Source organism: Ascaphus truei, chromosome 7, assembly GCF_040206685.1.
Source record: "Ascaphus truei isolate aAscTru1 chromosome 7, aAscTru1.hap1, whole genome shotgun sequence".
In the NCBI taxonomy this organism is placed as follows: domain Eukaryota; kingdom Metazoa; phylum Chordata; class Amphibia; order Anura; family Ascaphidae; genus Ascaphus; species Ascaphus truei.
The window spans coordinates 110,981,619-110,995,080 of record NC_134489.1 but is presented as its reverse complement, the minus strand read 5'-3'; the positions used below and the strand labels follow the sequence as shown (position 1 = coordinate 110,995,080).

Genomic DNA, 13,462 nt, shown 5'->3' with positions numbered 1-13,462 from the left:
GAAGGTTCTTGTGGTGGGTTCTGGCCTCTGGCGTAGCTGTCTGTATGGAAGGTTCCTGTGATGGGTTCTGGCCTCTGGCGTAGCTGTCTGTATGGAAGGTTCCTGTGATGGGTTCTGGCCTCTGGCGTAGCTGTCGGTATGGAAGGTTCCTGAGGTGGGTTCTGGCCTCTGGCGTAGCTGTCGGTATGGAAGGTTCCTGAGGTGGGTTCTGGCCTCTGGTGGTCGGATAGAAGGTTCCTGTGATGGGTTCTGGCCTCTGGCGTAGCTGTCGGTATGGAAGGTTCCTGAGGTGGGTTCTGGCCTCTGGCGTAGCTGTCGGTATGGAAGGTTCCTGAGGTGGGTTCTGGCCTCTGGTGGTCGGATAGAAGGTTCCTGTGATGGGTTCTGGCCTCTGGCGTAGCTGTCGGTATGGAAGGTTCCTGAGGTGGGTTCTGGCCTCTGGCGTAGCTATCTGTATGGAAGGTTCCTGTGATGGGTTCTGGCCTCTGGCGTAGCTGTCTGTATGGAAGGTTCCTGTGATGGCTTCTGGCCTCTGGCGTAGCTATCTGTATGGAAGGTTCCTGTGATGGGTTCTGGCCTCTGGCGTAGCTGTCGGTATGGAAGGTTCCTGAGGTGGGTTCTGGCCTCTGGCGTAGCTGTCGGTATGGAAGGTTCCTGAGGTGGGTTCTGGCCTCTGGCGTAGCTGTCGGTATGGAAGGTTCCTGTGATGGGTTCTGGCCTCTGGTGTAGCTGTCGGTATGGAAGGTTCCTGTGATGGGTTCTGGCCTCTGGCGTAGCTGTCGGTATGGAAGGTTCCTGTGATGGGTTCTGGCCTCTGGCGTAGCTGTCGGTATGGAAGGTTCCTGAGGTGGGTTCTGGCCTCTGGCGGTCGGTATGGAAGGTTCCTGTGATGGGTTCTGGCCTCTGGCGTAGCTGTCGGTATAGAAGGTTCCTGAGGTGGGTTCTGGCCTCTGGCGTAGCTGTCGGTATGGAAGGTTCCTGAGGTGGGTTCTGGCCTCTGGCGGTCGGTATGGAAGGTTCCTGTGATGGGTTCTGGCCTCGGGCGTAGCTCTCGGTATGGAAGGTTTCTGTGATGGGTTCTGGCCTCTGGCGGTCGGTATGGAAGGTTCTTGTGATGGGTTCTGGCCTCTGGCGTAGCTGTCTGTATGGAAGGTTCTTGTGATGAGTTCTGGCCTCGGGCATAGCTGTCGGTATGGAAGGTTCTTGTGATGGGTTCTGGCCTCTGGTGGTCGGTATGGAAGATTCCTGTGATGGGTTCTGGCCTCTGGCGTGGCTGTCGGTATGGAAGGTTCCTGTGATGGGTTCTCGCCTCTGGCGGTCGGTACGGAAGGTTCTTGTGATGGGTTCTGGCCTCGGGCGTAGCTGTCGGTATGGAAGGTTCCTGAGGTGGGTTCTGGCCTCTAGCAGGTCGGTATGGAAGGTTCCTGTGATGGGTTCTGGCCTCGGGCGTAGCTCTCGGTATGGAAGGTTTCTGTGATGGGTTCTGGCCTCTGGCGGTCGGTATGGAAGGTTCCTGTGATGGGTTCTGGCCTCTGGTGGTCGGTATGGAAGGTTCCTGTGATGGGTTCTGGCCTCTGGCGGTCGGTATGGAAGGTTCCTGTGATGGGTTCTGGCCTCTGGTGGTCGGTATGGAAGGTTCTTGTGATGGGTTCTGGCCTCGGGCATAGCTGTCGGTATGGAAGGTTCTTGTGATGGGTTCTGGCCTCTGGTGGTCGGTATGGAAGGTTCCTGTGATGGGTTCTGGCCTCTGGCGTAGCTGTCGGTATGGAAGGTTCCTGAGGTGGGTTCTGGCCTCTGGCGGTCGGTATGGAAAGTTCCTGTGATGGGTTCTGGCCTCGGGCGTAGCTCTCGGTATGGAAGGTTTCTGTGATGGGTTCTGGCCTGTGGCGGTCGGTATGGAAGGTTCTTGTGATGGGTTCTGGCCTCGGGCGTGGCTGTAGATGTGGTGGATTCTGGTCTCTGTTCTCTGAGTAGAGGTGTGTGGACATGCTCAGCATTGCTTTCTAATTCATCATGTAACGTTGGAACGGCTTGGCCTGACATGTTTTGTGGTATAGTTATTATAAAGCTCCCGTTTTTCCGTGACATATTCCCACCCCAGAGCCATTAAACCCCCCGCGTACTCCACGCGGATTATTACCCTGTGCATCCGCGGCGCCTCTCCCCCTGAGTCACGTGGAAAATATTAGGTCATTTCTGCGTGACGATGGAGGGGGGTTGGGGCGTCCCTGGGGGGGAGGGGTGTGCACGCTATATGTCTCTGTACAGGCAGTCCTCGTTTTACAACGCTTCGCTTTACAACGAATGGCTTATCCAACGCTATGCAATGCATACCTATATTCATTTTTACAACGCCAAAATGGCTTATCCAACGCTCTTACGACGCTTTGCAACGTTGTGTGTGTGTATATACATACACATTCACTTAAACAACGTTGCAAAGCGTCCTAAGAGCGTATATATATAATATTATACTATATAATATTATATTATACTATATAATATATTATTTATTATGTTATATTATATATATAATACAGTATATAGACTATATAATTTATGTGTGTGCTACATATCTTATTGCCTGCATAAAATATTTGGTGTATTTTAGTGTTAAAAATGCCTTCAGGAACGGAACCTTTCATTTAAACAGTGTTCCTATGGGAAAACGTGTTTCGCTTTACAACGTTTCGCTTTACAACGCCATTTTGAGTAACGCATTGTGTCGGATAACCGAGGACGGCCTGTATATGTCTTTCTGCTGCGGAGTGAGACTCGCTCTTTATTAAAAGGCTCAATCTCTCCGTTTGCAAAATAACCACATGTTAGAAAACCGTCATTTGGCTGATTTTTGGTTTCTTTGGAAATGAGGAGAATCTTCTTTTTGGCCTGGGTCTCTGAGTCTGGGACGGGGCTTGTTACCCACGTGTGTACTCACCCTCTAGCCAGGGGGGCTCAGCTCCAGTCCTCAGTCCCCCCTAACAGGTCAGGTTTTCAGGATATCCTTGCTTCAGCACAGGTGGCCCAATCAGTCCCTGCTTCAGCACAGGTGGCTCAATCAGAGGCTCAGTCTTTGACTGGGCCTCTGAGCCACCTGTGCCGAAGCTGGGATATCCTGAAAACCTGACCTGTTAGGGGGGGCTTGAGGACAGGAGCTGCGCCCCCTGGCTAGCCCACCCTGAACCTGTCACGGTCAATACATAAAACTCCCGCTCAGCGCATAGTGATATCACACAGAGGGAAATATGCCCCAGGTCCGAGCTCACGGACACAGTATCCCCAGTACGTGCGTGTCCGAGGTCCGAGCTCACGGACACAGTATCCCCAGTACGTGCGTGTCCGAGGTCCGAGCTCACGGACACAGTATCCCCAGTACGTGCGTGTCCGAGGTCCGAGCTCACGGACACAGTATCCCCAGTACGTGCGTGTCCGAGGTCCGAGCTCACGGACACAGTATCCCCAGTACGTGCGTGTCCGAGGTCCGAGCTCACGGACACAGTATCCCCAGTACGTGCGTGTCCGAGGTCCGAGCTCACGGACACAGTATCCCCAGTACGTGCGTGTCCGAGGTCCGAGCTCACGGACACAGTATCCCCAGTACGTGCGTGTCCGAGGTCCGAGCTCACGGACACAGTATCCCCAGTACGTGTGTGTCCGAGGTCCGAGCTCACGGACACAGTATCCCCAGTACGTGTGTGTCCGAGGTCCGAGCTCACGGACACAGTATCCCCAGTACGTGTGTGTCCGAGGTCCGAGCTCACGGACACAGTATCCCCAGTACGTGTGTGTCCGAGGTCCGAGCTCACGGACACAGTATCCCCAGTACGTGTGTGTCCGAGGTCCGAGCTCACGGACACAGTATCCCCAGTACGTGTGTGTCCGAGGTCCGAGCTCACGGACACAGTATCCCCAGTACGTGTGTGTCCGAGGTCCGAGCTCACGGACACAGTATCCCCAGTACGTGTGTGTCCGAGGTCCGAGCTCACGGACACAGTATCCCCAGTACGTGCGTGTCCGAGGTCCGAGCTCACGGACACAGTATCCCCAGTACGTGTGTGTCCGAGGTCCGAGCTCACGGACACAGTATCCCCAGTACGTGTGTGTCCGAGGTCCGAGCTCACGGACACAGTATCCCCAGTACGTGTGTGTCCGAGGTCCGAGCTCACGGACACAGTATCCCCAGTACGTGTGTGTCCGAGGTCCGAGCTCACGGACACAGTATCCCCAGTACGTGTGTGTCCGAGGTCCGAGCTCACGGACACAGTATCCCCAGTACGTGCGTGTCCGAGGTCCGAGCTCACGGACACAGTATCCCCAGTACGTGTGTGTCCGAGGTCCGAGCTCACGGACACAGTATCCCCAGTACGTGTGTGTCCGAGGTCCGAGCTCACGGACACAGTATCCCCAGTACGTGTGTGTCCGAGGTCCGAGCTCACGGACACAGTATCCCCAGTACGTGTGTGTCCGAGGTCCGAGCTCACGGACACAGTATCCCCAGTACGTGTGTGTCCGAGGTCCGAGCTCACGGACACAGTATCCCCAGTACGTGCGTGTCCGAGGTCCGAGCTCACGGACACAGTATCCCCAGTACGTGCGTGTCCGAGGTCCGAGCTCACGGACACAGTATCCCCAGTACGTGCGTGTCCGAGGTCCGAGCTCACGGACACAGTATCCCCAGTACGTGCGTGTCCGAGGTCCGAGCTCACGGACACAGTATCCCCAGTACGTGTGTGTCCGAGGTCCGAGCTTACGGACACAGTATCCCCAGTACGTGTGTGTCCGATTATTGTAGTAACAATGTCTCACAATGGCCACCTTCACCAGGTCGCTGCCGCCGTCACCAGGTCGCTGCCGCCTTCCCCAGGTCGCTGCCGCGGCTTCAGTTTGGGCCTAGAACGGGCTTTTTCTTTAGACCCGTCGGAGAATCCGTATGAAGAGGAGCATTTTGTTCCAAAACAATGGCGCAAAAATTGGTAACTTGGACATTTTGCACCAATCTAGCGAGTGCCTCCGAGTGCGGCCGCGTGCCTCCGAGTGCGGCCGCGTGCCTCCGAGTGCGGCCGCGTGCCTCCGAGTGCGGCCGCGTGCCTCCGAGTGCGGCCGCGTGCCTCCGAGTGCGGCCGCGTGCCTCCGAGTGCGGCCGCGTGCCTCCGAGTGCGGCCGCGTGCCTCCGAGTGCGGCCGGGTGCCTCCGAGTGCGGCCGGGTGCCTCCGAGTGCGGCCGGGTGCCTCCGAGTGCGGCCGCGTGCCTCCGAGTGCGGCCGCGTGCCTCCGAGTGCGGCCGCGTGCCTCCGAGTGCGGCCGCGTGCCTCCGAGTGCGGCCGCGTGCCTCCGAGTGCGGCCGCGTGCCTCCGAGTGCGGGCGCGTGCCGCCGCGTGCCTCCGAGTGCGGCCGCGTGCCTCCGAGTGCCGCCGCGTGCCTCCGAGTGCCGCCGCGTGCCTCCGAGTGCGGCCGCGTGCCTCCGAGTGCCGCCGCGTGTCTCCGAGTGCGGCCGCGTGCCTCCGAGTGCCGCCGCGTGCCTCCGAGTGCGGCCGCGTGCCTCCGAGTGCCGCCGCGTGCCTCCGAGTGCGGCCGCGTGCCTCCGAGTGCGGCCGCGTGCCTCCGAGTGCGGCCGCGTGCCTCCGAGTGCCGCCGAGTGCCTCCGAGTGCCGCCGCGTGCCTCCGAGTGCCGCCGCGTGTCTCCGAGTGCGGCCGCGTGCCTCCGAGTGCCGCCGCGTGCCTCCGAGTGCCGCCGCGTGCCTCCGAGTGCCGCCGCATGCCTCCGAGTGCCTCCGAGTGCCGCCGCGTGCCTCCGAGTGCCGCCGCGTGCCTCCGAGTGCCTCCGAGTGCCGCCGCGTGCCTCCGAGTGCCGCCGCGTGCCTCCGAGTGCCGCCGCGTGCCTCCGAGTGCGGGCGCGTGCCTCCGAGTGCCGCCACGTGCCTCCGAGTGTGGCCGCGTGCCTCCGAGTGCCGCCGCGTGCCTCCGAGTGCCGCCGCGTGCCTCCGAGTGCCGCCGCGTGCCTCCGATGGAGTCTCCAGAGCTGAACCCCTTAATTTTAGCTCCGGGAACCCCCTGCTGCCGCAGATACAGCCTCCGTAGGAGGTGCCGGTAGCTGCCGCAGGGTTCACATTATGGCGGATTTTCAAAGCTCCCGCGTCCTTCGGCCAATGGGACGCTGTGATTTAAGCTGCAGAGAGATACCGGCATCCCCTCCGGAGGTAAGTATCTCCGGAAGCAGGGGGTCTTCGGGGCTGAAATTACCGGGGTTCCCCTCTGGAGACCCCCGGCTTCAATAAAAACATGGCTCGGATTGTTCCTTAGTCACAGTTCAATGTTTTCCCCAGACGTGTTTTGTTTGGTTGTTTACCCGCTCACACGCTTCATTGTTACACCCCCCACGCGTTTCCAACGCCAAGAGATATTAGCGCCGAGCGTCGGGGAACCTCTGAATCTGGCAGCATTGTGCGTTTGCTACAAAGTGTCTTATAACGTCGCTGGAATCACTGAACTCCCCCACGTGTGATTCCTGAACGCCCCCGTATTACGCCTGATATATTCCACAGAGGAGCCTGGAACCAAGTGTAACAATCTAGTGTCTGTAAATATATAGATGTTATACAGGTGTCGTGTGGCTGAGTGCTTTCGCTGTGTATATATTACAGTATACGGCTATTTTGTCTCCTCACCGCTGTAGGAGTTTGGCAGTCCCAGGACGGTAACGTCGCGGTGTGACCTGGTGGAGCATCTCCTGGGGAAAGGATGTGCTCGGGAGTCTATTGAGGGTCCAGTGAGTAACGTCACTGTGACCAAGGGCCTCCCCCTCAGCAGCAAGGGGTCCGTGTTCTCCCAGTCTGACTACATCCAGATCACCCCGCAGAACCTCTCCCTGTCTCTCCGGCCAGGTCAGTCTGCCTCAGACCTGCTATAATAATGACCATCAATCAGCATTCCTATTTCTATTGTGGCAAAGTGTGCGGCCTTTCCTGGATTCACACGGTCCCCGGCCCAATTCTGTGTGTGTGTGTGTGTGTATGTGTGTGTGTGTATGTGTGTGTGTGTGTGTGTATCTGTAAATGTGGGTGTATCTGTATATGTGTATTTATATGCGTGTGTGTATGTGTATGTGTATGTGTATGTGTTTGTGTGTATGTGTTTGTGTGTGTGTATGTGTGTGTGTGTGTGTATCTGTATATGTGTATTTATATGCGTGTGTGTGTGTGTGTGTGTGTGTGTGTGTGTGTGTGTGTGTGTGTATGTGTTTGTGTGTATGTATGTGTGTGTGTGTGTGTGTGTGTGTTTATGTGTGTATGTGTATGTGTATATATATATATATATAATAGTGAAATGCTATCGGAATAGAATATCCTTAGAAAACATGGAACAATCCGACATGATCCACCCCGCCCGTTCGGCCTTTTCTCCGCTTCAGCGCATTGGAAAGGAAATCCATTTCCCGAGTGGTTTTCTAGGTCACACGGTGCTGCCACGATCCGTTCTTATTGTCACATTGTGTTCACCGCCTCAAACCATGAACTCCATTACTGAGATCGGCAAGCATGCAGGAGAATAATAACAAAAACACACACACACACACACACACACACACACACACATATATATATATCTGCAACCCCGCCTTTCAACCATTATCACCCAACATACAGTGCTCCCACTGCAGCAAGGGATTCTGGGAAATGACATGCAAATGAGCACACAATCTGTCACCTTTTGCCTGGAATATCCATTCACATGGAGCCCATTTAAAGCACAGCATGGGACTAGTTTAAACCACTCACAAACATGTTTCAACCTTGATGGGTATCCTCAGTGTGAGGTTGGTTTATACCGGCTTTGCAATGTTTGTGCTCACAAGCGGTATTCTTTACTGGCTATACGCTAACGGTGGAGGGTTTCTGTTGCCTTTTTCACCCACCATATCTTAACATGTATATGGTAAACCTGCCCAGCCCAGAAATACTGCAAAGCCCGTGTTCGAGTCGGGGAGGAGGAGCGCTTTATAACGGGGATATACGAGGGGACAGTCCTGTCTGCTCCGGGGGAGGCGTTAACACACAATTGGGTGCTTTGTTATGGGTTTGGAGTGTAATGCATGGCGGTGACAGGGTTAAGGCCGCAGCTCTGCGTGCACTTACATTGCTGCACGTCCCTGGCTGCACCGCGCTCACGGAGGACATGTCGCCAGCGTCTGACCTCCGTGTGCGGGATGCCTGCTGGCACCGGCAGTGATCTCACAGCCGGCCGTGTAACCACATGAATCGCATCCAGCGTCTCCGCCTGACACCTAACCCTGTCACTGCCGGAGAGGCGAGCAGCGGCGCATTGCGCTGACCCTCTGCCAGTGACAGGGTTCAGCGTCGGAGAATCATTCAAAGCTCCTGGCAGACTGTAAGCTCTTCGGGGCAGGGTCTGTTCTCATTTACTGCGGTGCTCACCGTTAGTACTTTGTTTCCCCTGTGTTGTAATATTGTAAAGTGCTGTGTACACTGTGCTGTATACATACAATTATACATACATGTGACATGACCGGGGGTCCTTAAACTTCAGGATCAGACCACCAATGTTACTAATTATTTGGAGGAACGCCATAATTGCACTTGTCTCTGCTCATGAGTATAATGTGAATTAGAAGTGTGTGTGTGTGTCTGTGTGTGGGTGTGTGTGTGTGTATCTGTGTGTGTGTGTATGTATCTGTGTGTGTGTATCTCTGTGTGTGTGGGTGTGTGTGTGTGGGTGTGTGTGTATCTGTGTGTGTGTGTGTGTGTGTGTGTGTGTATATCTCTGTGTGTGTGTGTGTGTGTGTATCTGTGTGTGTGTGTGTATCTGTGTGTGTGTGTGTATATCTGTGTGTGTATCTGTGTGTGTGTGTGTGTGTGTGTGTGTGTGTGTGTATATTTCCCATGGGGTCAGTGTCCCTGTCCTCTCCTGCAGGTGCTGCCGTCTCCTTTAAGGTGGAGGTGCGGCAGGTGGAGGACTATCCCGTGGACCTGTATTACCTGATGGATTTGTCCCTGTCCTCTCCTGCAGGTGCTGCCGTCTCCTTTAAGGTGGAGGTGCAGCAGGTGGAGGACTATCCCGTGGACCTGTATTACCTGATGGATTTGTCCCTGTCCTCTCCTGCAGGTGCTGCCGTCTCCTTTAAGGTGGAGGTGCGGCAGGTGGAGGACTATCCCGTGGACCTGTATTACCTGATGGATTTGTCCCTGTCCTCTCCTGCAGGTGCTGCCGTCTCCTTTAAGGTGGAGGTGCGGCAGGTGGAGGACTATCCCGTGGACCTGTATTACCTGATGGATTTGTCCCTGTCCATGAAAGACGACCTGGATAACATCCGGAGCCTGGGGACCAAGCTGGCCGCTGAGATGAAGAAACTTACCAGCAACTTCCGCCTGGGATTCGGCTCCTTCGTGGACAAGAACATCTCCCCTTTCTCCTACACCGCCCCCAAATACCAGAACAACCCCTGCGCGGGGTGAGTGCCGCCCGGATATATTGTCTAACACAGGGGGTTTTGTTCAACCTTTTTTGTTCTCTCAGGACATCCCTAACCACAGTGCCATGTTTCCGGGGCACCCCTATAACAGGACAGGCTCGCAGAAAACACAGGGCAGTCACAGGAGAATGGCAGGGAGTCACAGGAGTCAGAGGGGGGCAGGGAGTAACAGGAGTCAGAGAGGGGCAGGGAGTAACAGGAGTCAGAGAGGGGCAGGGAGTAACAGGAGTCAGAGAGGGGCAGGGAGTAACAGGAGTCAGAGAGGGGCAGGGAGTAACAGGAGTCAGAGAGGGGCAGGGAGTAACAGGAGTCAGAGAGGGGCAGGGAGTAACAGGAGTCAGAGAGGGGCAGGGAGTAACAGGAGACGAGGCAGGGAGTAACAGGAGACGAGGCAGGGAGTAACAGGAGACGAGGCAGGGAGTAACAGGAGACGAGGCAGGGAGTAACAGGAGACGAGGCAGGGAGTAACAGGAGACGAGGCAGGGAGTAACAGGAGACGAGGCAGGGAGTAACAGGAGACGAGGCAGGGAGTAACAGGAGACGAGGCAGGGAGTAACAGGAGACGAGGCAGGGAGTAACAGGAGACGAGGCAGGGAGTAACAGGAGACGTGGCAGGGAGTAACAGGAGACGAGGCAGGGAGTAACAGGAGGCGAGGCAGGGAGTAACAGGAGTCAGAGGGGGGCAGGGAGTAACAGGAGACGAGGCAGGGAGTCACAAGAGACGAGGCAGGGAGTAACAGGAGACGTGGCAGGGAGTAACAGGAGACGAGGCAGGGAGTAACAGGAGACGAGGCAGGGAGTAACAGGAGACGAGGCAGGGAGTAACAGGAGACGAGGCAGGGAGTAACAGGAGACGTGGCAGGGAGTAACAGGAGACGGAGTCACAGGAGACACAGGGCGCAGGGAGTCACAGGATTCAGGGGGCCCCGCAGAACCTCCCTGCTGCTTTGAGTGTGTGTGTCCACGCTTACTACTCAGTGTGTATCCGCACTCGCTGCCACTCCGGGTTGGTGTGAGTGAGTATGTGTGTGTATCCGGGTTGATGTGTGTGAGTGTGTGTGTATCCGGGTTGATGTGTGTGTGTGTATCCGGGTTGATGTGAGTGTGTGTGTATCCGGGTTGATGTGAGTGTGTGTGTATCCGGGTTGATGTGAGTGTGTGTGTATCCGGGTTGATATGTGTGTGTGTGTGTGTATCCGGGTTGATGTGAGTGTGTGTATCCGGGTTGATGTGAGTGTGTGTGTATCCGGGTTGATGTGAGTGTGTGTGTATCCGGGTTGATGTGAGTGTGTGTGTATCCGGGTTGATATGTGTGTGTGTGTATCCGGGTTGATGTGAGTGTGTGTATCCGGGTTGATGTGAGTGTGTGTGTATCCGGGTTGATATGAGTTTGTGTGTATCCGGGTTGATGTGTGTGTGTGTGTGTGTGTATCCGGTGTGGCAGGACGGCCTTGCGGCGGGGTCAGTAAGATGCTAGACACGATGGGAAACGTTCAACTATAGTGGTTTATTAGCCACAACCAAAATAAAGTACGGGTGCACTGTCCCTTTAAGAACTACTTTCTAGAAATTAAAGCCTATTCCCGTTAGGGAAACTAACTCACTTCTTGAGCCCTTACTAACAGGACAGCCAGCTAATCTGGTCATGCCCAAAACATGCTACACAAAGGGTAACCAATAAGCATAATAATAAAGTCTTATCTGTAATGCAGCTCCAACAGCAAACAGGAACACGGTTCCGGGGAGCAGGCTGTGTCCAGCCTCGCAGCAATGTTTATCTTTATCCTGGGTTGGGGTCCCAGCTGGTCCCAGCAGCAAAGCTCCTCGCAGGACTGGGGGACCAGAGCAGCAGCAACGGCTTCCCAGCCGGGAGAGTTCTCTCCACCTTCCTGTGGAAAAACAAGCTCACCTTGTGTGAGCAACTTCCTGCTTTTTAAAGCACTTGTTTCACTGATAGTTCAGCCCCTGTTTAATCAGGCTGCAGGTGTGCTTTCTCTCTGAGGAGATTAATGCTCTGTGTACTGGCTGCAGCGTCTCTCCATTCACTATTCCAGCCTACTGAGTCAGTGACTCTGTCACATATCCCTCTCCCCAGCGAAACATTGTCCTGTGGAGCGGCCCGTGCACCATTCCCGTGCACCAGCATTTTTGTCGAAAATGTCCGACGTCGGCCCTTCCCTCCCCCCCTTTTTTTTTTATTGCCTTCCTATTTAGGCATTTTCTTTTTGGGGTAATTACCAGGCTACCTGTGTCTGAAGGCTGGTACCTCCCTATCTCTTTGTCTTGTGCCAGTTTCAGTTTAAGGTTGATGCTCCGCTTTTGTTGTGTCTCTTCTTGACAAGGTTCCTGAGCATCCTGCTGTCTATTAGCTCTCTCTGCCAGGACTCTACGCCACGCTGTGACCTTGATCTGCAAATCCTGAAGATGCATCGTTGTCCTTGTCCTCTTGTGCTCAGAGTCTCCTTTACCCTGTAGAAGAGCATTGACCTCGATCAGCTCATTGCATACACTCGCCAGTGACTGTTTGGCCTTCTCTTTTGGACCTTTCTCCCTCAGCGTACCTTCAGTGTTGGGTTCCACACCATTTATCTTCAGTACTTCAACTTGGTCGGGATTCCTATTAACCCGAAGTACACCCCATGGCACCTCTCTTTTACGGTCAGCAGACTCATAGGCTTGGGCCTTTCTGTCTTGACTCTTTAACTTACTCTGTTGGGAGATTTGCTGGACCATCTGTGCGGTCTTTCTCCCCTTATGATCACGGGCACACTTCCGTCTCATTCGCGGCTGTCTCTTAGTGGCTGCCCTCATGGCAAGGAATCCACTTTGTGTCCCCTGGGCACTGTAGTTTGATTGGATTCTTACTGTGTCAGTGCATCGCCACTTGGCCTTCGCCTTCCACGCCTTGTGGAAAGTAGACTGTAGTTCTGCAACGGTATCACGGTCATGCTTCCTGGAGCGCCTCCCTTGCTTTATCTCTACCGCCACCTTTTCCTTGGACTGCTTCAGTAACCCAAACGTCTGTCTTGGGGTTGTAAGCTTTTCCGCCAGCTTCATCTGAGAAACCTCCTGCTGGGCAGCTGTAGAGTCCAACGTAGCGTCCCGCTCAGTCTTCAGAGCCTCAAGCTCCTTGACTAGGTCACACTTTTGTTTCTCCGCCATCTTGCGGCCAGCACACTCAGACTCCAGGTCCTTCCTCAGGTCTTGAAGCAGTCCTTCTGCCTTTCTTCTTTCACACAGTGCGGCTGCTAGTTCATCTTTGTTAGAATTGAGTCGCGATTCTACGTCTCCTAGCAGACTCAGAGCAAGGCTTAAATCTGTCTCTCTTTCTTTATTCTGGACCTGCAGCTGCCGGTGCTCCTCCCGGACCTTGTCCAGCTCCAGCTGTAGCCGGGCCCCCTCATTGGTCGTGTAGTACAGCCGCTTGTGGATATCAGCCATCTCGGTTTCATGGTGCAACATCAGGCAGGCCACCTGACGGACGGACACCTCCTCCCTCTTGGAGCGCTGCATCTCGCGCTCAGCCATCTGCATCGGCAACTCTTCAATCTGATGCTGCCAGTCCCCTCTCAGGGCCTTCACCTCTTCCCGGTGCTTACTCTGGGTTTGCATCAACGCCTCCTTCATCTTTTTGAGCTCTGCAGTTCTTGTTGCTAGGATCGAGGCTGCTTCTGTTTCCCAGGCCTCTTTCTCCTTGGCATACTGTCTCATGGAGATGGAGTTGCCTCTCTGCTTCTCCAGCTCTTGCTTCAGTCTTTGTACCTTCTCATGTTCCCTCTCACACAGTCACCTGGCTTCTAAGCTCCGCCTCCAGCGATGCTCTTGTGGCGCTCAACGTGATCTTCAGCTGCTCCAGGGCGAGGCATTCTTTTTCCAGCATTTTCTCTGCATTCTGCAGAGCAGCCTGTACTTCTAATTTTTCTTGCGCCAATTGCGTCTTCACTTTCTGCGCTTGGTGAAGCTTCCCAGTCCCATC

At 55.0% G+C, this 13,462-nt stretch overlaps 1 protein-coding gene across 1 annotated transcript in view; it reads left to right on the top strand.

Moving 5' to 3' along the window:
- Nucleotides 1-13,462, top strand: part of ITGB5 (integrin subunit beta 5) — a 152,774-nt gene that overhangs the window by 28,381 nt on the left and 110,931 nt on the right. The window contains exons 3-4 of the mRNA XM_075609898.1: nucleotides 6,673-6,880; nucleotides 9,216-9,465. Of these exons, the coding sequence (XP_075466013.1) occupies nucleotides 6,673-6,880; nucleotides 9,216-9,465 (458 nt within the window). The remainder of the gene's footprint in view (nucleotides 1-6,672; nucleotides 6,881-9,215; nucleotides 9,466-13,462) is intronic.